We start from the raw sequence: 25,338 nt of genomic DNA on the forward strand, positions 1-25,338 counted from the left end.
TATTTCCAAGTTGATAAAAAACCCTCCCCCAAGAATAAGAACTAGTCTAATAGTTGGGGTTTTTTTCATTTTGCAGAAAAAATTTGTCTGTCTCTTCTGACAATCGCTATTGCAATCACTATTGCTGTTTCCAGGTAAATGCACAATCAGAACAAGAATAGCATAACGTTTTTCAAATATTGAGATATAACTTGTTTTGTATGGAAGAAGCATCAGATAGTATCAATGCCTTCAACTCAGTCTTTGCAAGGTGAAAAACATCTGAGGACTGTTGCTAAAAATTAGACTGAAGTTAGATGTCTGTTTCTCCATAGAAAACTTTCTAAATCTAGGTTTGTTTATAATCCAGGCATTTCCTGCAGGTAAAGATATGCTCTTGATCTTTAAAAAGAGGGTAGAAAAGAACCCAAAGCTCATCACCAGAGTATGTTTAGCCCTATCCACAATTACAAAAACCAGAAAGCAACTACTATTGCATATGTTAAAAAAATCAGGTTACTTTTCTTACAATCTACACATAAATATATATTTACATGCACATACAGAAACACACTACCCACACCCCACTTCCCCCTATACACTGTACTTTGTCTACTAGAGAAACTAATAATCCACTGAGAACTTAAGGACTGTCAATCAGTAATTAAAGGCCAACAAACAGCTGCCTGGATAAAAATGAAGAAAGGCACTGGCCTGAAGGAAATGTTTGAGGTGAAGCAGTAACAAACCTGTAACAGAATGTAGGCTACAGTGCTTTGTATGTATGTTTTTTTTTAAAATCTCCTTTTAGAAATTATTATTATTAATATTATGCAGTTTGAGGAGCTATTTATGGAAGCAGTGTAAAAGATCACTAGGAAAATGTATGCAAGGTCAGTAAAACTAGAATAAAAAGATGCATCTTTCTTTTGTCTCTATTTAGATGTGAGTCTGTAAGGAAGCTGATTTGAAAATCTATTTACACATTTATTTTTCCCTTGGTTCACAAAGTAAAAAGGACAGAACAGAGGCAGCACTAAAACTGTGTGGACAAAACACAAGAGGAAAGGAAGAAGAGAGAGGCACACCTATACCAGTCAGGAGGAAATTGAAACAAGAGGATGACAACTCTAATTGAGGAGTTACATCAAGTAGTTCCTGCAGAACACCCTTAAATCACTAAGGCTGGAAATCCAAGGGATGCTGTTCCCATGATACTTTAGAGAGTAAAGCTTTTAGCGTCCACTCAGTGGCTGCACAAGAAAAACAGAATGTTTAGTTGTATTGCAGTTGCTCATCAGCACATTCACACCCATTCAAGGGGGGCAGCAGAACGGGAGGTGCTGAACTCCTCTCTCTGGTGATCTACATCAGGACATGTGGAAAAGCAAGGGAGCTGCATCAGGGGAAGTTCAGATGGGACACCAGGAAAAGGCTCTTCACTGAAAGGGCGGTTGGTCACTGGAACAGGCTCCCTGGGGAAATGGTCAGGACATCAACCCTGTTAGTGTTCAAGGAGCATCTGGCCAATGCTCTCAGTCACATGATTTACTTGTAGGTAGTCCTGGGAGGAGCAGGGAGTTGGACTCAATGATCCTTATGGGTCCCTTCCAACTTAAGATATTCTAGGATTCTTTATTCCAATGCAAGTAATTTCCTCAGCCACTTGACTTTAGAGTGATAAACAAAACTTCAGTGCTTCTAATGGGAAATAAAACCAGCCTGGAATTTCAAAACAGTCCAACAGGCAGCCTGCTAAACTAAATTTACTGATCTGCCTCTCAGAAGAAGGTTATTGCTAATCATTCTTCCCCTACTTTGCTCGTGTGTTAAGACAAAAAACCCCAAACAAAGCACTTCACCTTTTAAACCAACTAACACAGTAAAAATTAATTTATGGCAGAGTACCAAAAACTTATGACTCATCAGAAACAACAGTATTTTCTTCTCGGCTAAGAAAATTACTGGAATAATTAAGTTCCAGGATGAATGCAGTAATCATGACTAGCAAGTCAGCTTTGCACTGTAAGAACCAACATAAAGCTGTGGAAGACCAGAAGGAAATAGCTGCACAACAAAGAATTCTTCAGCCCTTTTATTTTACCCATGAGTCCCAAGGTTGAGCTGTCAATGCCACTGCCACCCATCACTACCAAACAAGTGAAACACCCTACAAACATTCCCTGTACTTTTAAAATACACATGGAGCAACACAGTCTTCCACTAGAACGTGGATATGTAAGGAAAGAATGAGGAAGCCTTTGCTGTCCTCTTCAGAAGTAACTTTTTCCTGGAACTGTCAGGTGTTGAGCATTAGACAACACGCACAACACATGTCTGGTGACAAAGGAGGAAAAACCAGAGGTACATGGTTCTCAGGAAATAGTCTGATGCAGCAGGAAAAAAGACTGTTTTATTGGAAATAATCTGGTTGGAAACATGCATTAATGAAATAAGTTCCTGTATTCTGAAGTACACAAATGTGCTTTGCTGTTTATTTCTAGGCCTACAGAAGAAAAAACGTACTGCCTGTACATATATTCTATGTGTCATATGGAAATCTTTTATCTATTCATTATCTCTTATTTCAAGGAAAAGGTAGGATCAAGAGGAAAAGAAGTAACTGCAGAACAGGGTTAACAGAGAAGATTTGAGAAGAATTTTAAAATATTTCATTTGAATCTTAATAATCTGATCTACAATATCATACCAAGCACTTCACACAAACCATGTACTGGCAGGATACACAATCTAAATGGGGTTTTGGTTAGTTTGGTTTGGTTTAGTTTTGTTTTTAACATAACCAGGTTTTAAAAGAGCTCTGTAGCGTGACACAAAATAATTTACATTTACAGATTCATAACAGCAGAAAAAAGAGACGGTAAGCACTACTTATGCATCAGCTGAGAAAATTATTTCTGTTGTTATGTGTGATTTTATACATCTCTATTGGCAAAATAAACTTGAAAAAATGTAAACATTCTTACGCTACGTATTCCTGTTCATCTTCTGCTTGAAAGTGGTATGTTCTGTTATCTGAAATAAAGAAATACATCTTTTCATTTGGCACATGAAAAAACTTAATGTGTCTACATATTTGGTACTAAAACTTATTTGGAAGCTAAAGCCTTCAAGAGCAATTTCTCTTAAAAGGCATCATTAATCCTTTATTTATAGCTATGGATAACAATTCCAAAAAAAATGAAAAAAGGAAGATGAAACTCTAAATTTTGATGCATACCAGTTGTAGGTATTTCAAAAGTCTTAAGTTTTGAAATATTACAGAAAAATAAACATATGGATCAAATTTTACCCTTTCAGAAGTCAAAACTGAAACATAATTAGGAGAAGAGGGAAAAATTAATTTATTCCTTTTATATAATTTTTCCTTTCAGTTGAGCCAAGAAAATTCTTTTTATTAACCAACAGATGAGACATGAAGTAGCTATTATCTGCCACAATCAAAGGTTTCCTAGACTGTCCTTTTCAATACAGAATGTTGGAAGCGTTTGTTGATTAATACTCTATGCAAAGCCTGAAAACAGTAAGTTGACTCATCACCTTCAAAAGAGTTTTTAAAACCAGACTGAATAAAAATACCTTCTGCACAAGACCAAAATGGGAAGAAGGGAAACCACAGGCGTGTTAACGCTCAGAAGACAAGGCAGTACCAATTTTCAGAGAAACAGAAGTGTATTTTTAATGTATGGTAAGAGAGAAAGAGAAATTAGGTCTCCTTCTCTTCCTCATTCCTTCAAATAGCACTCAAAAAGCAGAAAAATAACTGAATTGGATAAAGCCAAAGGTCTTTCCCCTCTCCTGGTGGATATAGCTAATGCATGTTCCAGTAAGCTGTTAAACATCTCTCTGAACTTAGGGAGCAGCACATATGCTGCATTTCATGGCTTGTCACAAACAAACAGTATTCATGTCACACCGACACAGAGAAAAGGTTCTATATCCATTTGTCCATCATCAGAACTAGAGGCTCTGGACACTCATGAGGCACTGTGTGTGTCTGGATAGACCTGAACTTTGAGCTCTAGCCTTGTGTTCTACTCAAAGCATCTTGCAATGACATTTTCAGAAATCCCACATAATGCAAGACGGTGCTAGAGTTGCTACATACGTGATATTAGATCAAAGGACTTCTTATCTTCAGCATTTGGCTTCACCTGGCAGGTCAATAAATTCAGTTTAGCTGGTTGCCTGTTGGACTAAAAAGAAAATTTATTTTACTTTAAAAATGTCTTGATTTAGGATTATTTTCCCTTTCTGGGGAGTGGGCATGTATGACACTATTTAAAGCTTGGACATGCACACATATCCACCCTCAAAAAGCTTGAGACCGGCAGCTCTTGGTCTGACTTGGTCTCTCAAAACAGACACATTGCTAAATCTAAACAAAATTAAAAACTTTGTAGCCACACTTTATATGAAAGATGAAAAAAAAAAAACCCCTAATAAACAATATGCTAATAATAAATATTTTTTAATTGCATTTCATCAACAATGGCAAAACTATAATGCAGTTTCTCATTACAGCCTGCCCATATTCCAAGTTTCCTCACATTTTAAATAAATCAAAGACATAGTCCTAAAACTTTAAAAGGGAAAGTGGAAAGCTGAAGATCTGGAGTTTCAGAACTCAGAATAAATACCAATACCAATACTCTGTGCTGTAATTAAGTCACTTAAGACATCATAACTAAATGCATCTTTGAGGTATTTTGGGTTTATACAGGTAGTAAATTTTAGAAATTGATGTCTGTCAGTGGAATTTGGAGCAAAGAGGGAAAAAGGGTGAGGAAATGGGACTATCTCCTTTAATGAGAGGAACTCCTGTGGTCATTTATAACAAGTTCATTATCCTACTCCCACAAGGCAGTTCCAGCATTGCCTCCACCATCATCACGTTGGAGCTACCTCATGACTGAGCATTCCTACGAAAATCCTTCAGATATATGCCTGATTCCAAGAACTTACTGTGATCAAAACTTCCCAGCATTTCAAACTTTTAATTGAAAGCACTAAAAATACTAAACACTTTCACTCATCTGTCAGACTCTAACTAAATATCAAATTCTTCCCAAGTTTCCAAATTACATGCTTCATATATATACCATGAAAATCCTTATAAGAAAATCCATCCGAAGTATTAATTGAGAAGTCTGTTCAGTATATTTGCCATTTTCTCATAAAACTACTGATAAATTAATTTCATAAGCTACTGTTTCACAAAACTTCAGCAGTCAGAAGCTGAAGTAGCATTCTTTTTGCAATAGCAGATCAGCAGCAACAGATTCACCAGGAAAGGATGATGTTAATTTATTCTTTTCATATAAAAGTATAAAAATAACTTACCGTTGCATGTGATATGGTAAGAATTCCATTTTTAACAGTGCACTTCCTTCTTTGCCATACTTTCCTCAACCTACATAAGAATATCATACCAAGTTCAGTAACCAGACCTGACTTCAAAACACATATTAATCTCATTATCATTTTGAGATGATTAGCTTTAAAAAACAAACAGATGCAGTCAAAATTTTACTAAATGCCTCACCAAAAGAAACTTGGAGATTTCTGACAGATCTTAATCCTCTTTAGAGTTATAAGACAATAGGTATCTTTTAACTATGATTTTTTTTTTTTCATGCTTGCTTGTCATACTTTTTATATTTGCTGTATTAAATTTAGTTCTGTGTTCAGGTTTGAACTTTGGAACTCTCAAGTACTCATGGCACATGCATTAGGAGAATGTTCCTGAAGCAACCACAGTAGAAAACAGCTAAAATTAGAGCATGAATGTAGTAATAGTTTTCACTATTATGTGCTACCAGAACATACCCATCACTCTTCTTTAAAAGATAACCTTTCTTCTCACTGCCATATTCCTTATTCCCCTGAAGCTGATGCATACTGTATCCTCCTTGCCTGCTCTGTGAATCCTGAAAAAGGGAAAAACAGCATTAATGTTCTCCTGATGTGCACAGTAAACTTTCCTAACCATTAAGCCTATTTTTTCTTCTCTACAACATCACAAATTAATAAAGATTAAAAAAAGGAGAGAGAACTCCTACAGCATGTTTTACATTCATAGGAGAGCTTGCTTTTACACCACGTGATCTTGAACTAGATACATGTTCAAGATTTAATTAATACATTAGGCCTTTGATGCAAATATGCACCTCAAAACAAAGACTTTTAGAATACAGATATTTAATATTGTACAAACTTATAAGCAAAGAGTAAAAGGCTAAGATAAAAATTCAAAAAGAAAACAACAGAATACAGCATGCATATATATTTAGGAACACATACATAAACAAAGACAAATGCTAATAATCACTTTTTTTTTCCAAATTAAAAATATGTAAAATTCATGAGTTTTAGTGAATGAAGTCAGCTGAAATAACTTTTGGCCTGATCTAGTGAAACAATTAAGTGAAATGGATTAACTTGTTACAAGCACATCAGAAAACAAAAAAATCCCCAAAATTCATTAAAACATTGACTTACTCTCCTAGACTTCGATCACGAAAGGCAAAAGCAATAGAGGAAAGAGAAAGCAAATAATTTAAAACAAGAATTATTATTTATTTAAAAAAACATGTTCATTGAACATAAATTTTATAGCCCCCATTGTTAAAACAATGTTTCCCCTTTCTAAAGACACTGCTAGAGAGAAGGCAAGAGCTACTTTTTTAGGCATATTGGTGTTTTTTCTCATGAAGTAACAAAACATCGTAACAAAATTCCAGGCAACCTGGCATATATGACATTGGCTTCACAAAACAACTAAGATGACTGCAGGATCAAATTTTAATATGCCTTCTATCTTTACAATCTTTAAATTGCCTGAAATAATAGTTATATTGTATCCTCCACCACTGGAAATAATTCTGAATTTCCATTGAAAAAGATCAGGCCCAAAGTTAACTTTAAATTTTTTTTGCAAGTGTATGCAAAAGGCTATAATTAAGGACACATCAGTTTGGTTTTAAATGTAACTGTGAAACAATAACCTGCAAAATATTTGACAACATCCCACCAAAAAAAAAAAAAAAAAACCAAACCCAAAAGAATGGGAAGTTCAATTATTCCCTTGTCAATAACCTTTCCTCTTTAAAGCATAGTTTCTTACTACCACAATCAATATATACTGAAGAAACAACCAGGGCCTCAATATTATTATTTCAAACTGCTTCCCTGCCAAAGTAATGTTTGGTAAGAGTACTTCCGATTTTTTACAAATCCACTGGAGAAAATCCCATTCATTTCATGTTCTTCAATAATTCCATGGTTTATTCAGGGTGCTTACAATTGTTTTTCATTTTGTAACAAGTTTGCCACAGAGTTTAGAGAAGTGTTTTGGTAAAACTGGCAGTTGTGGTTGGAAGCAGCACAAAGGCTGCTGCAAGCTGGGGGCTGCCAGCAGTGCTCACACCACCACAATCAGAAGCTCATTTGTTAAAAACAAATTTCAAATCCCCATTGGAATTAGGGTAGGATGGTATTAGCATAGGAAAGAACACAACGAGATATAGTTCTTGTTGAGAATAGCATATCATAGGGAGATTTGGGGAAATAAATCAAAATGTAAAGAAATAGTTGACAAAACAGACACAAAACATGATTCTGAAGATTAGCTATATTCAACTTAAAGCTGTTAAGTTACATTTGTACAAAAATAATCAAGAGAAAAAAATAGGGAACAGAAGCCTGTATTAAAGGCCTGGTTTCTTTTAAAATTTAAGCTTCTTAGGATATGAGCATTTTGCAACATACAAGATCAGATGCTTTACACAATTAAAATTACACTATTATCCATTAAAATACATTTTCCAAAAGCTGTAAACCACAGCAATTTTCCAAAATTAGATCATCCTTGCAACATGTAGCAGAAACTGCCCCAACTTGACATGAGGCCACAATAGTGGCCACAAGAGACACTCCATGTAACAGAACCAATGGTACCTCCTGCAAGGAAGCTGCAGCACTGGCATTGCTGCACAGCCCAGGATTCAAACACAGTCTAGATGTGCTTTTCCAGGAACCAGGTAATTGCACTGATTACAGTAATATTTTTTCACTGATGAAAGGACAGGTATGCCAGAAAAATGTGTAAGGCCATTACAGATGCCCATAATGCTAAATAAACACCTTGAACAAGTGCAACAGGGAAACGGGAGTTGCGTTATGAGACCTCGAAAATGTCAGGACGTCTCACTTATCTCATAGCAGCTCTGAGGAGGTTAAAGGTGGCAGAATTTACAATTTGGACAGGAATCACTAGTTTCAACTTCCTTCTCCTGGTCAAAGAAACTTATAGCTAGAAACAACCAGGGCCTCAATATTATTATTTCAAACTGCTTCCCTGCCAAAGTAATGTTTGGTAAGAGTATTTCTGATTTTTTACAAATCCACTGGAGAAAATCCCATTCATTTCATGTTCTTCAATAATTCCATTAATCCATAAATTTTCCAGAGATGAGATTATAATGCACTAATATAAGTAGGAAAATGTATACTTAATCATAATCCACCAGGCCATCTGTCACAATAATAAAGTCCAGCTTTATGTACTTGAAGAGCTGGATATACATAATGATGGAGGCTGACTGGTGGAAACTCAGGCCATGTCAGGCTTTGCTGCCTCTTAACCAAGGAGTAATGGATGCTGCCATGCTGCTTCAGGATTAAACTCTGAATACCTAAGTAACACATTGTTTTTCAAGCTCCTCAATACTTGCCAGCATCATTACACTCCAACTCATGTCATGTAGCAGAATTTAATGAGTCAAAGTCCTCATGTTGATTTTGAAGGAGAAACTTGAACATCAATGTGATCAAATGGTTATTTTATCAAAAAAGCAGATTCTTTCATTACAGCATTTCTCTCTCTCCTGTGATTTGCCTGGGTATCTGAGAATCACAATACTGCTCCTTTTTCTTCTAAGACACAATTTCAATTCTCTTCAAACCAAACACTTTATTTTCATATTTATAAATTTATATACATATATTATATACGCATATATACACAGTTTTTCCAGAGTCCTAGAATTTGCCCACATTGTAATTACATTCAGAACAGTTGCACAGTTTATTTTGGTGATGACTGTGAAGATACTTTATTTCAACATGTATTCAAGTTTCAAAATTTGACTTTACATTGATATTTGACTTTACTTTTATATTTTAGATGAGGTTACTTTCCACTAAAACACAATATTTTTATTAAACATACAGGAAATAAGTAACCAAAAATCCAAACACTGTATTTCATATGTTACTCTGCCTTATAATAATCTATGAGCAACTTTTGAAACTTGACTTATATGGACTGAACCATATGCAGCCATGGATGCACAGCACAAAGTAGTGAAGAACAACCACACATTTGTCCTACTTTATTTCCAAGAACTGTCCACGAACTCAACAACACATGCATCTTCCAGGAGAGGAGCAGATGTTTTTCTTTGCTCTCCAAATAATCAGCTTGTGAAAGAAAAGGTACGTGAAAGGAAAGCAACTCTTGTTGCTCTGTGTGTTGGGAATCAATTCATGATGAAGAATGAGCAGGAATTATGTTCAGAGTGATTTAGATAATAGGGAGATGACAAATGTAATGCCTGTATGGAAAGCTCTCTAAGTATGGAAGAGATCTAGTAAGTCCACATGCACATTGGAGATGGAAGGGAAAAAAAATACCAAACAGAGAACCAGAAAAGACTGTAAAGTATGAGATAAAGGAAAACTGAGCACTAGAAAGAGCTGGCAGCTTTTACAATAAATTGGGATCTATTCAAAGGGACTCTGTAGTACTCCTGTCAGCATTTATGACATGAAAGAAATTCTAAAAAACATGTACAGTGTGTTGTAAGGCTGTGTTGTCCCTCAGAATGACGGGATTAGAAGTGGAACTGACCCCTGGCCAAGGCTCGCCTGCTCTATGATGTACACCTATGTTATGTAAGTACACATAAGCAAGTATTCAAAAGAAATAAAATCATTACTGTAAGGAATTACTCATCCATCATTTGTTATTTACTGTGATTCCACATTAGTTAATTTACTAACTTCAAGCCACACATCCACATGCAATGGCCATAATTGCAATGGGCTATCTATAAAATTACATGACAGCCCATGAAAATACTTACCCCAGTTACTATAGTTCTATTTTTTAAAAGTTTCAGAAGAATTCCAGGAACATAAAGATTTTTTAGCTTCACACCACACAAGGGACATTAATGAAAACTACTCTGAAGAGTATATTTATTATTACATATACTGGAAAATCAGTGCAGCTTTTGTACAGAGAGGTTGTGTCAAAAACTTCCTGGAGTTCTCTGGAGGAATCAGTAAGTAAATGATGACTGATGCAGTGTACCTGGACCTTCAACAGGCACTTATCCTTCCTTATGAAAGGGAAAGAATTGCCACAGGACAAGAGGAGAAGTCTGCAGGTGAGATAACAGGTTAAAAGCACAAAACAGCCCAATGAGTTTCACAGAAGGCTGCACCAGCACATGCGGTGTCTAACGCAAACAGTCTGGAAAAGGGTGAATAACAAACTGTCAAAGTTTATTATATGCTATTAAATTATTCAGGATACTCAAGAAAGGCTGACTGAAGAGTTTCTCAGGAACTCAACGATAGTGAGTAGCTTGACAACAAATGACAGGTGAAGACCAGTATAAAAGAATGCCAAGTGATGCAGAGGGGAAGAATAAGATACTGTGAGCTCACCACGAAGATTCAGAAACAGAGTGATAGGCTATAGCTTTACAGAGGACTAAACTTACACACCTCCTCTGGCCAAAAAGCAAGTCAATGTTAGGTTTTATATGGAAAAATAAAAAACAAGAAAAATGATCAAAAACTATCCAGTGAGGATATCTCAAATTCACACACACTCTGATCCTGAATAGGGCATGCAGATCTAAAAGTTCAAAACAAATAAAAGGGGAAAGATTTTTCCACACAACATGCAGCCATGGTGGGAAAGGCACAGCTGTAACATAAGCTGATGGTTTACACTTCTTTAAAAAGCAACTGCACAAATTCAAAGAACTTCCAAGCCAGTCAAGCTACTAATGGGAGGGTATTCTGGGGAAGTATCAGTGTTTATTGCCCTGCATTTTACCTTCAACACCCACTATTAACTGACGTCAGTTGGCCAACTCAGTAACATGGTTGTAAATTATGTTTTTATGTATATATGATATCAGCAATACTGTCCAGTCATATATTTGGATGATCATATATATTCAGCAGAACGGCATCTGTCTAATGTTTAGTTATAATTCATATTCAATAATAGACACCCTGTAAATATGGTTGTCTTATACACTGACAAGAGAACTGAACAGAGGGTAAGCAAACTTTTCCTGAAGGAAAGCTACACTGACCCTCCCAAGAGTCACTGTCACCATGGGATGTTAAGTATTTCTCTCAGGCACCATGATTTTGAAAAGTCACAGTATTATCTCAGGTAAAAGCTGTGATGTGTGTTATTATGTTATCTCCTAGTTCAAGAAGTATTCCAGAACATCTGCAATGGACATCACGTGTGTAACCCCACTTTTGATACCAGTGCATTCGATGATGAACTTTACTTTTTAACTGCCCTCTCTCAGACCCTGCTGTCTGAATAGCAAACAAATTTTCTTTCTTAGCAGTTACTATTAGCAAAAGGAGTTTGGAAAGGAGAACAACAGCACAAAATCCACCTGAGTTAGCAGATGAACAGTAATGTGCAAACCATAGGTAAAGGCAAGTCTCTGGTTCTCACTCTGCCTTGGGATCACCTGGGTCAGGAAAATACTGAACACAAACTGGCTGGAGGATAGCAGAACACAAGAAGGAAGTGTGCATCCCTTCTCTTTAATTTTTTTCCTGAACAATCATTCTTTATCATTGTCAAGGACAGGATGTTGGGCTTGATGAAGCATTTATCTGACCCATTACAACTGTTCTTACAGTACATTAAGAAAGTACATTAAAAAAAGAATAATATCTTTTAATACATAAAATGGAAACAGAAAACGAATGTAAAATATTGTTTGCTGATATGTAGTTGAACATTGTAAATATTAGTTTTGCCTTAATGTTCAAAGTCCAGCTCTTTTGAACCAATAACTACACAAATTGAACATTAATTAAACCAATTTCTGAATATAAAATTCACAAATTTACATTATCTCCAAGAATAACATGTCTAAATTATTTACCTCCTTCTGATCAAGCTGCAAAGAAGATTTTATCAAATCTCGAAGAGCTGTAAGTTGTTTCTTTTCTTCATCTTGTGTCTGCTTTATCTATAGAAAGAGATTGACATTTTATGTTTGCTGGATGGGACTTCAATGTTTTATGCATTTCAATATACCATTTTAGATGTCCTGAACAACTAGCTCAATTATGTTGTGTTTTTGTAATAGTTGTGTTTATTTTCATGGACCAGTCTGTTCTTAAACCTTCACCTTCTATGCATGTACTCCTTGAAAAGCAAATTAAAATGAATGTACAATTCCACATGCACTGTTTGTTCTGTCATATTGTAATGGCTTACTATACCTAATGTAAGTAAATTAGCCTCTGAAATATTAAAATAACTCCAATAAATTTGATGGATTACTTAAGGAATGAAAACGCAGTTTAATTTAGCAACTAATGGCAATAGAAAATGAGATTATTGTAATTCTGATTATAGAACACAAAAACACTTCGGTGACAAGCGGTCTTCGATTCCATGTTATTACTTTTCTTCAATGAACATCACAAATTAATTCAGTTTAAAAACCTGGTGCTATCATTAAGTAATTTGGCTTTAAAACGTGAAAATGTACTAAAATTAATGCTAATAATATAAGCTGATTCCAATATTCACTCTTAAAAGCAGTTTTATCTTAATGTTTGATTGAATTAGTAGTAGAATGAAAGCTACTTTTCCTAATAGCTCTAAAAACTACATATGAAGTTTAACAGTCAAGATGTCTTCTCTTCATCTATGTTCAGTTTCAAATAACACACCTTTCATTTATAAGATGCAAATGAAATGCAGACCCTTGTAGTTATATTTAAAATGTACTTATATAAACAAAATATTTTCATTTTCAGATATAAAGCTACTTGTAAGTAAACTTACATTATATAAGTCAGCAGCCAACTTTTCAATATATTGTTTAAGTTTATCAGCTGTTTTCAAGCCATCTTGGAAGAAACTGGAATGAAAAATACCTTTGCTTTATCAGGAATATATCTAATTCATAACACAAGGTAGATTATCTCATGGAGAAAAACAGCAAACCAAATAAAATATATCCAGCTTCTTTCATGTTCAAAACTAAACAAAGAACGAAACAACTAAAAACCCCAACAAAAAACCCCTTCCTGTAAGTTGAAAGTACAACATCTTTCAACAGTGGAGAAACACCATTGTGACTTAAACAAATATCAAATTAGAGAGAATATAGATTAGCTTATTTTTGTCACTGCTCTAGCCAACGTGTTTCTCCTTCAGTAATTTCTAAAATCTTTCTCCTGTGTTTAATTTAAGTTCCTGTGTATTTGCCTTTGTGGTTCTTCTACTGATGACAAGGTTGTATCTTACCAGCTTCACCTCAAGGAAATTCAAAGAAATTACTGGCTTTCACAGTAGTTTTAGAATTTAAATAAAAGACTAAAAACTATTAATTAGAATAAACAAGACATTTATAGAAATGCATTCCAGATCTATGCCTCAGGAACTAAAATTAATTTTTGTAAACAACAGAAAGGTTTTCCTTTGGCCTCTTTCTCCATCACTGCCCTGCCCCACAAACTCACTCTGACACTCTCTACTGGAAGTCTACAGCCTCAGAAGGGGAAGATTCAGACATCTGGCACATCACAATTATGAAAAAAAAGGTTCTGATACATTCAAACAAAGGGACACAAATTTACACAAAATCTTGTGTAAAAAAGAAAATTGTAACTAAGGCTTAAAGCATTGCAGCACTTACTTGCATTGTGCATGATAATATTTAATAAGGTTCTGCAGAAGGTCCACACCCTTTTTTGTCTTGATTTCATTAACCTTAATAAGATACTGTATAGACAATGGAAAACATTGACAATCATGTATCACAACCTTCAACAGTTTTCAAATAATAAAACATCATTTGCTCAATGAATTAAACTCTGTGTTTAACCTGGGTGCTGACCCATAAAACACCACTCTATCATTGCTAAACAAACTTTAAAACAGATAACAGTTTATCTGGCCACTCCATAAAATTTTAACACCCCAAAACATAAAGGAAATCCAAGAAAAAAGTTTCATCCTTTAGAACTGTCTAAATATTCCCATTTTTAATGCTACTGTAGTCATTATTGAAATATTCTGAAAGTACAAACACTGTGCAATTTAAAGTAATCCCCACTAAAATGTAATAAAAAGAACTATTGATATAAAAAATCAGTTTTATGGAACTAAGGTTATCATTATAATTCATCACTTTATAAGAAATTTTAGAAGGCTTCAGAAAGCATATTAGAAGAAAGATATCAAAATACTGCTCAGCCATAAACCTGATAAAATAAGAAATATTTCCACAATGTATTTTTAACCCAAGAACCTTCCCACAATAGTCTAAAACCAAGGAAAATTAATAAAACAAAAAGAAGCCAAGTTTTGTACAAGAGTTGCTAAAATAATTATCTTTATGGCTGTACTCTGTCACATTAAAATAATTTCCTCCCTCCACCCCCATTAAACAGCAAAGAGGATTTCACCACCTTCAAGTAAGGCCCACAAGGTCTGTTAATAGTAAGTTATGGTGTTGCAATTAAAAACTGAAATTTGTTTCTTACTTCACACATCTGTAGCTGAAATAGCCGCCTTTCCTTCTCCATTTCCTCTGCTATTTCAGCTCCTGTTATCTCAGTTCTTATCATCCCATGCTGTTTTGCATGTTCTCTTTTTTCCTTTTCAATCTTTGTACTGAAATTTTAATTTGAAAACATTTTAGAAAGTTCCTTCTACTAAAATGTGATCTAGCATTATTTAGGGAAAAAATAATAATGAAGACGTATCAAAGAAGACATCCTGAAGATCAGCTCCTCTACCAAATCCTGTATATTTTAAGTCTCCAGAAGCTATTGAGCCATGAAAGTGCCCTTCTTTCAACTCTGTTCTCTAACTTGGGGAAAACAATCAATAATTATATAATAATAACAACAATAACAATACTAATAATACTACTAATACCACTAATTATAATACTAACGATACTACTACTACTGATTCATTAAAAAAAACCCCAGCACCACAAAAAACAAAGCAAACTGGGAGAAAAATACTTACAATTTGGTTTCATAATCTTTCCAGGCTTTGTCAAAAGGTTTTTTGAGGTCCTTAGGAAATAGAAAATTTTCTTAGAACATTTTTAAAACTTTGTCTTCATAGTTATCAAGTAATAAATAGCAACAAAAATAGTGTTTTCTTTAAAACTTTTCAGACAGTGGTTGGAAAAAAATACTGGATTTGAATCTTGTAAAGTATTGCTTTCCTGTGCACATTAACATGGTAATTTGCAATGAAATTTTCAAGAAGCATTGCAGTCATGCCAATTTTTTTCTTTGTACTAAATACAGAATATTAATAAATGCCAACGTAAGAAATAATCTCATAAGTGAAAGGAAAACAGTCACTAGACAGCTGAACATAAAATAAAAACTTAGTTTGCAACACTTACCCCTTTAACACCTTTTAAGTCTCCTTTTAACAGAGAATCCAAAGTGAAAATAACATTGTGGCTTAAACCCTGGAGCTAAAAACAAAAATATTATCATTCAAAAGGATGTATTATGATCTTACCAAATTACTGCCAACAAGTCTTTGAACTTCATTAATCAAGTTGCAATCACCTCACATTTCTAAATTAACACTAAATTCAGGTCTGGGAAGAATTAATAAACATTTACTTGCATGAGACATAGAAACATTATAATTAACATTTACTTAAACAAGGTGACCTAAATGCAGAATTTTACAAATGGCACATAAGCAAAGTTCTGAAAGCACTTCAAGGTAATATTCATCCTCTTGAAGCAAACATTTGGGTAGAAATGTCTTCTATAGTCTCCTGAGTAAGAAGCAAGGACCTGCTGTGCCACAAGCAGGCAACACACAAAGCATGTGTTAATTCAACCATGAACAGAAGAAGCCAACAGAATCACCAGCTCTTTGAATATCTCCCCCTTTTTGGGAACACTGATCTTTCCTTGTCCATTGTGTAAATCTGACATCTCCTCAAACTCTCATGAGTTTAAATTTCCCCCTACTGAATTCATGCCTATTTGAATGTTGGCAAGAATATCAAAACAACCACTCAAACGGGTTCTCCAGGTCTAGTGTTCCACTCAAACTCCTCATATATTCAAAAGACACTGCAGCATTTTTCATTTTTCCAGGTGTATCCGTTAAGGATAACCAATTCAAGCCATTAATTTTTGGCTTGAAACAACTGAAGAATAGCCAGCTAGTATGTCAGCTATAGGAAAAAAACCAAAAAATCAAGGCTAAATAGCAGTGTACTATTCCAATATGGTAATTATTTGGAATCATTTATTATATTCTTGAAGACCTGATAAAACAGTAGCCCAAATGAATTGGAAACACATCCGATAAAGCAAAACAGTCTCATGTATAGAGCAAAATAAAGGAAAAAAACCCTTAACAGACAGAAACACATATGACAGTTTGGTGAGGGTTGAACAAAAAAGATAATTTGCCTGCAAAGATTATCTGAGGACATTTACAGGAAAGAGAGGTAGAGGAAAACAGGCTTTAAACACTCAGAAAAAGGCAAGCACCATGTAAATTTTCAAAAAAAAAGTATTCTGCAAGTGCTACAAATGTTCTGCCCAAACCTCATCTAGATCAATGTAAAGATATTGACACACACATTTTCATGTACATAGGTTTTTATACATCCTTTAAATGCACTACTATAAGCAATTACTGCATAAAGTATGAAACCTGAATTGGGAAAGGAAGTAGAAGTAAAAAAACAGAGAAACTGATTCTGGTCAGACACTCAGAATTTGCTGAAAACACAGACCAATGTAAAACATAAATTTATAAAATCTTAGACAAGGTGTCTTTGTGTGTCCTTCTTATAAGATAATATTAATAATAATGACTGGACAACTTAACTGTTATAGATTTTAAGTTTCAGACATTATATTTAGTGATGACATCAACAGTTAATAGTAAAAACTGCCAAGCAACTTATTTGGCCTTGTTAAAATGATTAACGGACATGCTTTTATTCTTGCCCTTGTGTGCTGAGCAATCATTTCAAAATTATGCTTTCCAAAAGTTGTGTATCTAATAAAAGTTGCTGGTTTTACTTCATAGTAAGTGAATATGACTCTCAAAGAAGTCACTCTATAATTGACAAAGAAGAAAATAAGTTATTTTGTATCCTCCTTCTCATGAAATAGCTATAATATCACAATTCATATGAAAATTTTAATGAATCATAATTGAAGTTCAAAGATTTAAAAAAAAGAATCCAAATTTGTGAAGCATTTTTTTCATTGTCTACTGTGTAGCTCTAGTCCTTAGTCATCTTTATGTCTTTGAAGACCATTCATTATTTTATTAAATAAGGCATCAACAATACGTTCTAGGTAAAAAAGAAAAAAAAAATCCCAAACCTCTTATCCTGCCATTTATCTTAACACCTCCTGCCATTTCTCCCATTAACTTTATCAACATAAGCCTCAGCACCTACTTTGGGGCTTTATAAGTGACACTACAGAGTCCTCCTCTCAACTGCTCTTTCACCGGACCTCAACTTCTATTTTGATATCATAAATGTCTTTTTTTTCTTTCATTGTAATCTTATTAAACAGAATGATGCCTAAGAATAACAAAGCAGAATTTTCTATCTTGGGGAGAAGAAAGGAGAAAAAATAAATGGTTTTTAAATGCTGAGACAGTTGTAAAATAAGTTTATTGTCTATTTGATAGTGATGAATGAAGTACATTAGTGAACAACCTATTCTGAATCCTGTCAAGAATTTAGATAGATAATGCTTCATAATCTAGCTGTAATAGTATAATGTTCTGAATAAGTGTGGTTTCTTAAATTAAAAGTGTGTTTTCCTTTTGATCAGCACAATTTTAAATAAATAAATAAACCCTGACATCTTGTTTGCTAGTTAAAATAGGTTAAAATTTTTTGTGGATGCCCCAATAGAAATGACAAAGTCCACAAAGCTTCCAAAAAACTTGAGTTCTAGTCCCAAACTGTTTTTCAACTTCACTTTAATTCACATTCTAAAATACTTACTTTTAATTGTGTGCTAAATTTAAATTAAAGAAGGTCAAAATAACCCAGAGTGACAGAAGTCTCCACAGAGGAAAGCAGAAAACTCAATCTTGGGCAACTGTCAAAGCCAGGGAACTTTGCTACAGGAAGCTTTGGTGTGACCTACAGCAGTTATGGTTGTGTTAGGGACTCTAGGAAGACAAGTCTGTAATACCACTTGTACTTCACACACCAAAAAAGCTTGGAAATAAGTTCAACTATAAGAAAAATGTAAAACTGAAGCTATGACTTTCTGAATGTGACAGCTACAAAGCCCATGAAATAGGATTTCACAAGAAATATGGCTTCATTACTTTCAGTGTTCAAAGATATTTGCTGTGACTGTAGTTTTATTATGCAGCTTTCAGAAATAAAAGCCTAAGGCAAACTTTAAATGAGACAAACCTTTAAACCACCTTCAAAAAACTGGTATTTAGGCAATAGATGCTTTATATTCTGCAGGGAGAGGGGATTGTTAACACCATTTAAGCATGCTCAAATTGTTCTTTTTTCTTCCAAAAAGTGAATGTTTCTCCTTTTGTGGTAAAACAAAACAGCCATAACTAATGATACTGTATTTTTAACTGGAAAGACTTCAAGTTAAGGGATGATTTAAAATTAAGGTCCATGAGGTATGTATCACCATCAATCACTTGAGAATGATGACTCAAGTGATGTCTCAACATTTATATTACCTTCTTAACTGCCAATTAACAATCAAACACAGAGAGTGCGTAATAACACCCTTTAGAGATCCTCTCTGCAGAAATTGTTGGTTTTGTTTTTGAAAAAAACTGGAAGCATCTCAAAAAGTATCATTAGTCATCATGATCATGCAGCTGTTGTATTATACTTCATTTTGAAACAAATTAAAAGCTAAGAAAGTTTGAAACTCCTCACCAGGTTCTTCAACAGTGTTGATAATTCTTTAGTAAGTGTGGAAAATTTTACAAAAGCGGTGCCAAGATCTGGATTATCCCGACTTAAAAAATTACTTCCAAATTTATCTAGTACTTGTGCATAGTTTTCTTCATTTTGAACATGATCTGCAAAGAAAAATCAAAAGTCAGAAAGGTTTTTTGTAGTCAGTCGATTATAATTTTAAGCTTAGTGCAACTTAGCGGCAAACTAAGTAATAAACAGTACTTTGAGAAAAGCCACAAGTCAACACATTTACTGAAAATTAAAATAATTTTAAGATTAAAAAGAACTATTTAGCAATAGACATATATATGCTTTTTAAATCAGCAAGTTGAATTTGTAATACAGAGATGAAGAAATATCTGCAGCTATTGACAGAGTAATAAGATCAATAATATATCAGTGAAACAATATGAGCTCGTTTTGTAAACAACATTGGAATTTAAAGTTGCCCACTACAGGAACTTTAATGCATATGTGAACTTTTCTTTTGAAATGTTGGACATTTTTACAGAATAAAAAAGTCAAAAGTATCAGATATAAGAGTAAGGAGACCAAGTCTGAATCTGACTGCAAGTTCAAAAGAAGAAACATCTTACAAAGGTTCCTTTTCTGCCTGCTTTATAAACTGAGTTATCTCAGATAATGGAATGTGTATTGGTACACAGCCAAGGACTCATTTCAATGTATTTAATAGCAAACTGCACATACAGAGAGGTCAAAACCAAGAAGATGCAGTTGAAGCCAGTGAAAGTGAGAAAAATCCTTGACTCAAGAATGAATTAGAGACTGTTGTATCTGAAATGTCTTTCCTGCTTCTATTTATTTTCCTTTCCGGCATGTGTTCATATAATTTTCGTTACTTCCATTTTAGTATCTTTAAATAGAAAATTTACCTCTACAGCCCTTTGGGAAAGACTTTAACACCTTTATCTCTCTTAGAGGATATTACTGGTATTAATTAAATCAATATTTCACTCTAATGAGTCTCCCAGCCTTACTATGTGGGCTTTTTTCTGCAAACCACAAACACAAAACCACAGAGCTACAGCACAAGTTCTGTGCAATGAAAGGGAGGAAGGGAAAGAGGGAGTAGTTGGCAATAGATATCATGTTTTTTCCCCCAAAATCTGAAAGTTTTATTTTATTCAAGTTGTTATATTGCCTGAGAGCATCTGAATTACAAGTTATGACTCAGAAGAAAAGGAAAAAAGTCATAGGTTTCAAACAAGTCTCATGAATAATGTCTCACAATGCACAAATCTATTTGGACATTAACAAACAGCTGATAATGAGTTAAACAGTTAAGTCTTCTAAGGTATTGCAGATACTCAAACAACAGTGCACCAAAGGTTCAACAAAAAAATTCCAAACCTGTTAAAAAAAAAGTACAATCCTTATTTACCATTACCAAGCCCCAAAGCTCACACATCACACCATTCATATTGTAGATCAGATATTAATACCAACGTTTTCAAAAGGCCAAATATTTAATCATATGCTAATACAGAGCTGCAATTCAAGCTGTATGTTTTCAAGAAAACTGTTCCACAAGCATACAATTTTAATCAAATAGCTTAACACTGAATCCAAGGAAACCACTATATAACAATAAAATATGCATTTTGTTTTATGTAAAAGCTTTTGCATAAATATACACAGAGGACTTTATCTATGAAGGAGCTTTTGCTTAGGCAGTCTTGAGTGAGTAAAGCTCAAGAGTACCCAGCTGTGCTGAAGGAAAAGGAAGGAGAATGGAAGGCTGGAAAGAGCCCTCCTAGATGGAATCCCTGTCCCTGCTTGTGAAGCACTTTTTACCCCACAGTATTTCCCAGCATTTTGATTTTAAGCCCTGTGTTGTTTCATAGAGCATTTTTAAAAATGACTTCGTAAAGAAAGTGACAAAGAGTTGAAGAAGCTTGTTTCATCTGTGGAAAGGCAAAAGAAATTCCCGGTCAGAAAGAGGAAGCAGGAAGCAGATCATTGTCCTAGAACAATATAGCGGAAATTCTCAAGAATCCCAGACTACAAACCACCTAAATCTAGAAATGAACCTTCGATGGTGAAGAAAAAGGAATACTCCTGCATTTACTGCTGTAATTACCATGCATAGGCACACAAAATGCAAGTGCTCTGTAAGAATAACAAATTTTCAATTTCTACACAAGTATTGATGTAAATCTTGTAAAAGGAGATGAAATATTTTCTGTTGAAAAGGTAAGGCAGTTCCCTACTTGACCTTAAATGCACATAACTTGAAAAATCTGCAACGTGGCCTATGCTAAAATACAACATGTGAAACGCGACATGCTTAGAGCAAAGAGCATCCTTTCATCTCACTGTAGGTGCCTCATGCAAACTCAGAAATTACTCTCTAGTGTCCTAATAGACCTTTCTTTGCATACAGAAAGCCATAATGGGCACGACAATATTTACTTTCTTAGATACAAGTCGTCATACAAGACTTTAATAACCCTGAGAGTGAGATGGGATCACTGACAGCAGTACATGCAGGGAATAAGGTTTGTCTTCCAGAACTGAATCATGTCTTTTCAATATCGTAAGCAACGCTCAGCACTGGGATGAAAATAGAACAGCTTCCCCAGCCAAACATCCTGCTCCTTCAGCAGCTCCCTGAGACGTGCCAGAATCACGGACAGCTGAGGATGGGCTCTGCCCCCCACTGACAAATGCAGCTCCCTTCAAAGGGGCCTCACTAATCATTCCCTTCCCAGTGAGATCTGGCAAGGCCACCAGCACCTGAGCCCATGCTGAGAACCCCACTAGAGCGTGGCAGATGTGGCATAAACCAACATACTGGCCTGAATAGAGCTGTTGTATTTTCTGAGCTGGAAGCTGTGCATCTCCTCCATAACTCACACCTTCGATTCTGGGCAACATTCAGCACAGAATTTACCTTTGGTTTGAGAAAACCCTCGGCTCAGCGCACAAGGAAGTTGTGGCACCCCTTACATCTGAGCTCTAACAGGTATATTGAGGAAACCTTAAGTGTTAAGAGGAAATAACAGGAACGCCTCTGGAGATGCGGATCCAAGCAGCTAAGGAAGGAAAGGCAGCCACGGCAGCTTTGCAGCAGCCCTTTGCTGCACAGCAGCACTTGCCAGGAGCAGGGAGCACATGTGCTCTGAGCTCTGTGGAGGCACAGCCTGAAGGACTCCCAGGGCTGAATCCCACCTTGCACTGCATTCCCAGGCAGTCACCTGCAGCCGTCTATGCCTAAAGTGACCTTGTGGTAAACTTCTCCCAGGAAAACACAAAAGACTTAAATCAGGCTCCCAGAATTTATATTTCTTCACTGGAACCCACAGCATTCATTAAATTCTATGTTTATTTCCCACTCAAAAATGACCAGAATTTTAGCATATGCTTCTGAGCCCACTAAAACGCCTGTCTACTTGTGCATATTAAGTAAGGGAACAGAAGTACAAACCATGAAGAGAGGTTAAAGGATAGCCTTTATATGCTGGACCTAGAAAACACATCACAAAAATTAAAGCCTTAAAATTTCCTTCCTCAACAACAGTTTTGTTCAGATATATTACCCTGCAAACACTGAAGAACACAAGCACAAAAAAATTAGTTTACAGAAGAAAAACACTACTCTCTTTTGTCACTGATTATACTTTAATTACACTCAAAGAAACATTTAGACAAAGAATGTCTAAATTAGTGATAATTAATTCTTCATATGTGGTTAAATTAAAAAAAATAAGAATTAAGTTTCAGAATTTTGATCAACTTTAGATTATTTTCAAGCTGCACTTATAAAACAGCTTTGTTCCACGGGTAGCCAGAGGAAAAATAACCAAGGTCAGAGCCAAGATGCATTTATGAATGAAAGATGACTCAGAAAGGCTTTAGAAAAGCAAGAAAGCTGGCAAGGTTAAAAAGGATGGCAGAAGTTACTTGAAATAAAAAAACACCCTTTCTCATTTTGTTCTTCACTAAGCTGAAATATAATGAAAAAATAATAGAAAAAAAATTATTTGACCACCATACAATTGTCTGAACTTGATATCAGTAACGCCTTCTAGAATGAGATTGTTCAAGGAAAAAGTAATAAAAGCTTCTTTCAAGATTTCAGAGCAAGGAGCATCTCAGTGAGTCTGCAAGGTTCTCTAGATCATCACAGTATAAGAGCATTGAGAGATAAGCCAGCCCCAAAAAGTAAATTACTTCTTTTTGCATCTCAGCTCATCACTGACATGCTTGAAGAAATTCTTATAGAAGAATTTTCTTTCTTCTCTGCTTCAGAGGATTTATTCCAAATCTAACAGCAGAATTCTTAAAATCTGATAACATGTGCAATGGCACATCACTTAGATTCATGTACAAAAGAATAAAATAGGCAAACTATGTAGCTGCAAAGTAACACCTCTTATTTATACCAGCCTCAACACTATGGGAAGAATGAAAAGCAAATATAATAGCTATTTTTAGTAAGTTCCAGAAAGAACTGAGGATTCAAGTATGCACCAGCAGCAATATTGCTTATATATTCCCTGGGAAATTTGTAGCAACTACAGTGCAGAATAGAATTGGTGGACATGTGGATGAATACAAAATGCTGAACAAGAAACACATTTTATAAAAAGAAAATTTTACTTTGAAAATCTCCCACCTCCAGGAGATGAATGAGCATATTGGGAGAGGAAGTCCACATCAAATTACTGCTTTTCCAAGAAATTCTGTCCCTCACAAAAAATACTGAAAGGAACTAAGCAGACTAAGAGGGATGACCCTCACAAGGAGGAAAGACAGGCCAAAAAAATATGTGGAGGAAAGGAAAGAATAAACATGGGCAGGGACAGCCTCCTCCTCAGGTGACTTAAGGCCTGAGAACATGAACATGTACTGGGAAAATTCGCAGAGAAGCATTTAACTAGATTGATGCAAGACTGAGAATGCTAAAGATTTACATTAATTCAAATTCCTTGGACAAAATAAACTGTAGAAGTCCATTAAGAAGTAGCAAACATCACTCAAAATTGTCACAGAAAATATAATTTCTGACTCAAGGTAATTCCTGGTCTTCATGTCACTGTGAGGTGAGAAAGTCCTAAACAAAATAATTAAAAAAGAAAAAATCACTCCATCTTTGCACCATTTTTCTACTTCCTCAAGCATCTGCTGTTGAACATTGTGGGAGACCATGCAGCTGCTGATCCAACTCAGTACCTTTGGTCTTGTATGGATTTTAAGTTTTTATTTCTCCATCATGTAAACTCTTTTGATTATATTTGGGAGTTATCCAAGGGAAGTAATGAAAAAGAGCTACTGAAAAATCTACAACAAAACTAATTGTGTAATCTACTGCTATTATAATTCAATCCAAATGTTATGGGAAAGGAAGTCAAAACAGATTCTCCATTAAGTTCAAGCACCATTGCCATAAGATGGGTTCCTAATTACAATCGATCATGCAGAATTAAACAGCAAACCAGACAAGGAGCAAGTGGTGAGAAAGAGGTGTCCATTTGTGTGTCTCACTGGACTTCATAAACAGTTCCTTCCCATACAATACTCTCAGAAACGAAAATAGGGGAGGGACCTTTCTAACGGATTTCTATATTTCTGTGTTGGTATGTTTTCATTTCCACAGCAGTAGCTCTAAATGTAAATATGACAAATGGGTGAGGGATGTGCAGGAAGAACAGAAAGTATCTGGGTGACGTTAAAGCTCTTTGTAACAGAGCACAGTCCCTTGTGGTCCACAATTCAGTGCCGAAGAGGAACAAACCGACACATCAGAAGGTTCAGCCTTCCTGAAGAATTCTGTATGAGACACTGCACTGTGTCACTGTCACTGTCCAAATGTTACTTCAGGAAAAAAAAAGAAAACCAAAAAACTAAACCAACAACAACAACAAAAAAACCCCCAAAAAACCAGCAAAAAACACCCTATCAAAACAAAACAACCCCAAAAACAAAACAAAATCACCCCAAAACAAAAAAAACCCAACCAACCAACCAAAAAAACCCAATAACAAAAAGCCCAAAAATAAAAACAAAGAAACAAAAACCCCAACAACCCAAAACCACTATA

At 35.1% G+C, this 25,338-nt stretch overlaps 1 protein-coding gene across 6 annotated transcripts in view; it reads right to left on the minus strand.

The window, feature by feature from the left end:
- ASAP1 (ArfGAP with SH3 domain, ankyrin repeat and PH domain 1) overlaps window positions 1-25,338 on the minus strand; it is a 153,434-nt gene that overhangs the window by 50,414 nt on the left and 77,682 nt on the right. For 4 of the 6 annotated variants that reach the window (XM_032133426.1, XM_032133394.1, XM_032133402.1 and 1 more), the window contains 12 exons: window positions 19,251-19,396; window positions 15,726-15,800; window positions 15,335-15,384; window positions 14,842-14,971; window positions 13,992-14,077; window positions 13,136-13,211; window positions 12,222-12,308; window positions 6,502-6,510; window positions 5,830-5,930; window positions 5,344-5,413; window positions 4,109-4,196; window positions 2,967-3,015 (listed from right to left, as the gene is read on the minus strand). In XM_032133426.1, coding sequence (XP_031989317.1) covers window positions 2,967-3,015; window positions 4,109-4,196; window positions 5,344-5,413; window positions 5,830-5,930; window positions 6,502-6,510; window positions 12,222-12,308; window positions 13,136-13,211; window positions 13,992-14,077; window positions 14,842-14,971; window positions 15,335-15,384; window positions 15,726-15,800; window positions 19,251-19,396 — 967 coding nt within the window. The remainder of the gene's footprint in view (window positions 1-2,966; window positions 3,016-4,108; window positions 4,197-5,343; window positions 5,414-5,829; window positions 5,931-6,501; window positions 6,511-12,221; window positions 12,309-13,135; window positions 13,212-13,991; window positions 14,078-14,841; window positions 14,972-15,334; window positions 15,385-15,725; window positions 15,801-19,250; window positions 19,397-25,338) is intronic. The other 2 variants (XM_032133433.1, XM_032133409.1) reach the window with 1 other exon arrangement.

The sequence above is a fragment of the Corvus moneduloides genome, chromosome 1 (assembly GCF_009650955.1).
Source record: "Corvus moneduloides isolate bCorMon1 chromosome 1, bCorMon1.pri, whole genome shotgun sequence".
Classification (NCBI taxonomy): Eukaryota; Metazoa; Chordata; class Aves; order Passeriformes; family Corvidae; genus Corvus; species Corvus moneduloides.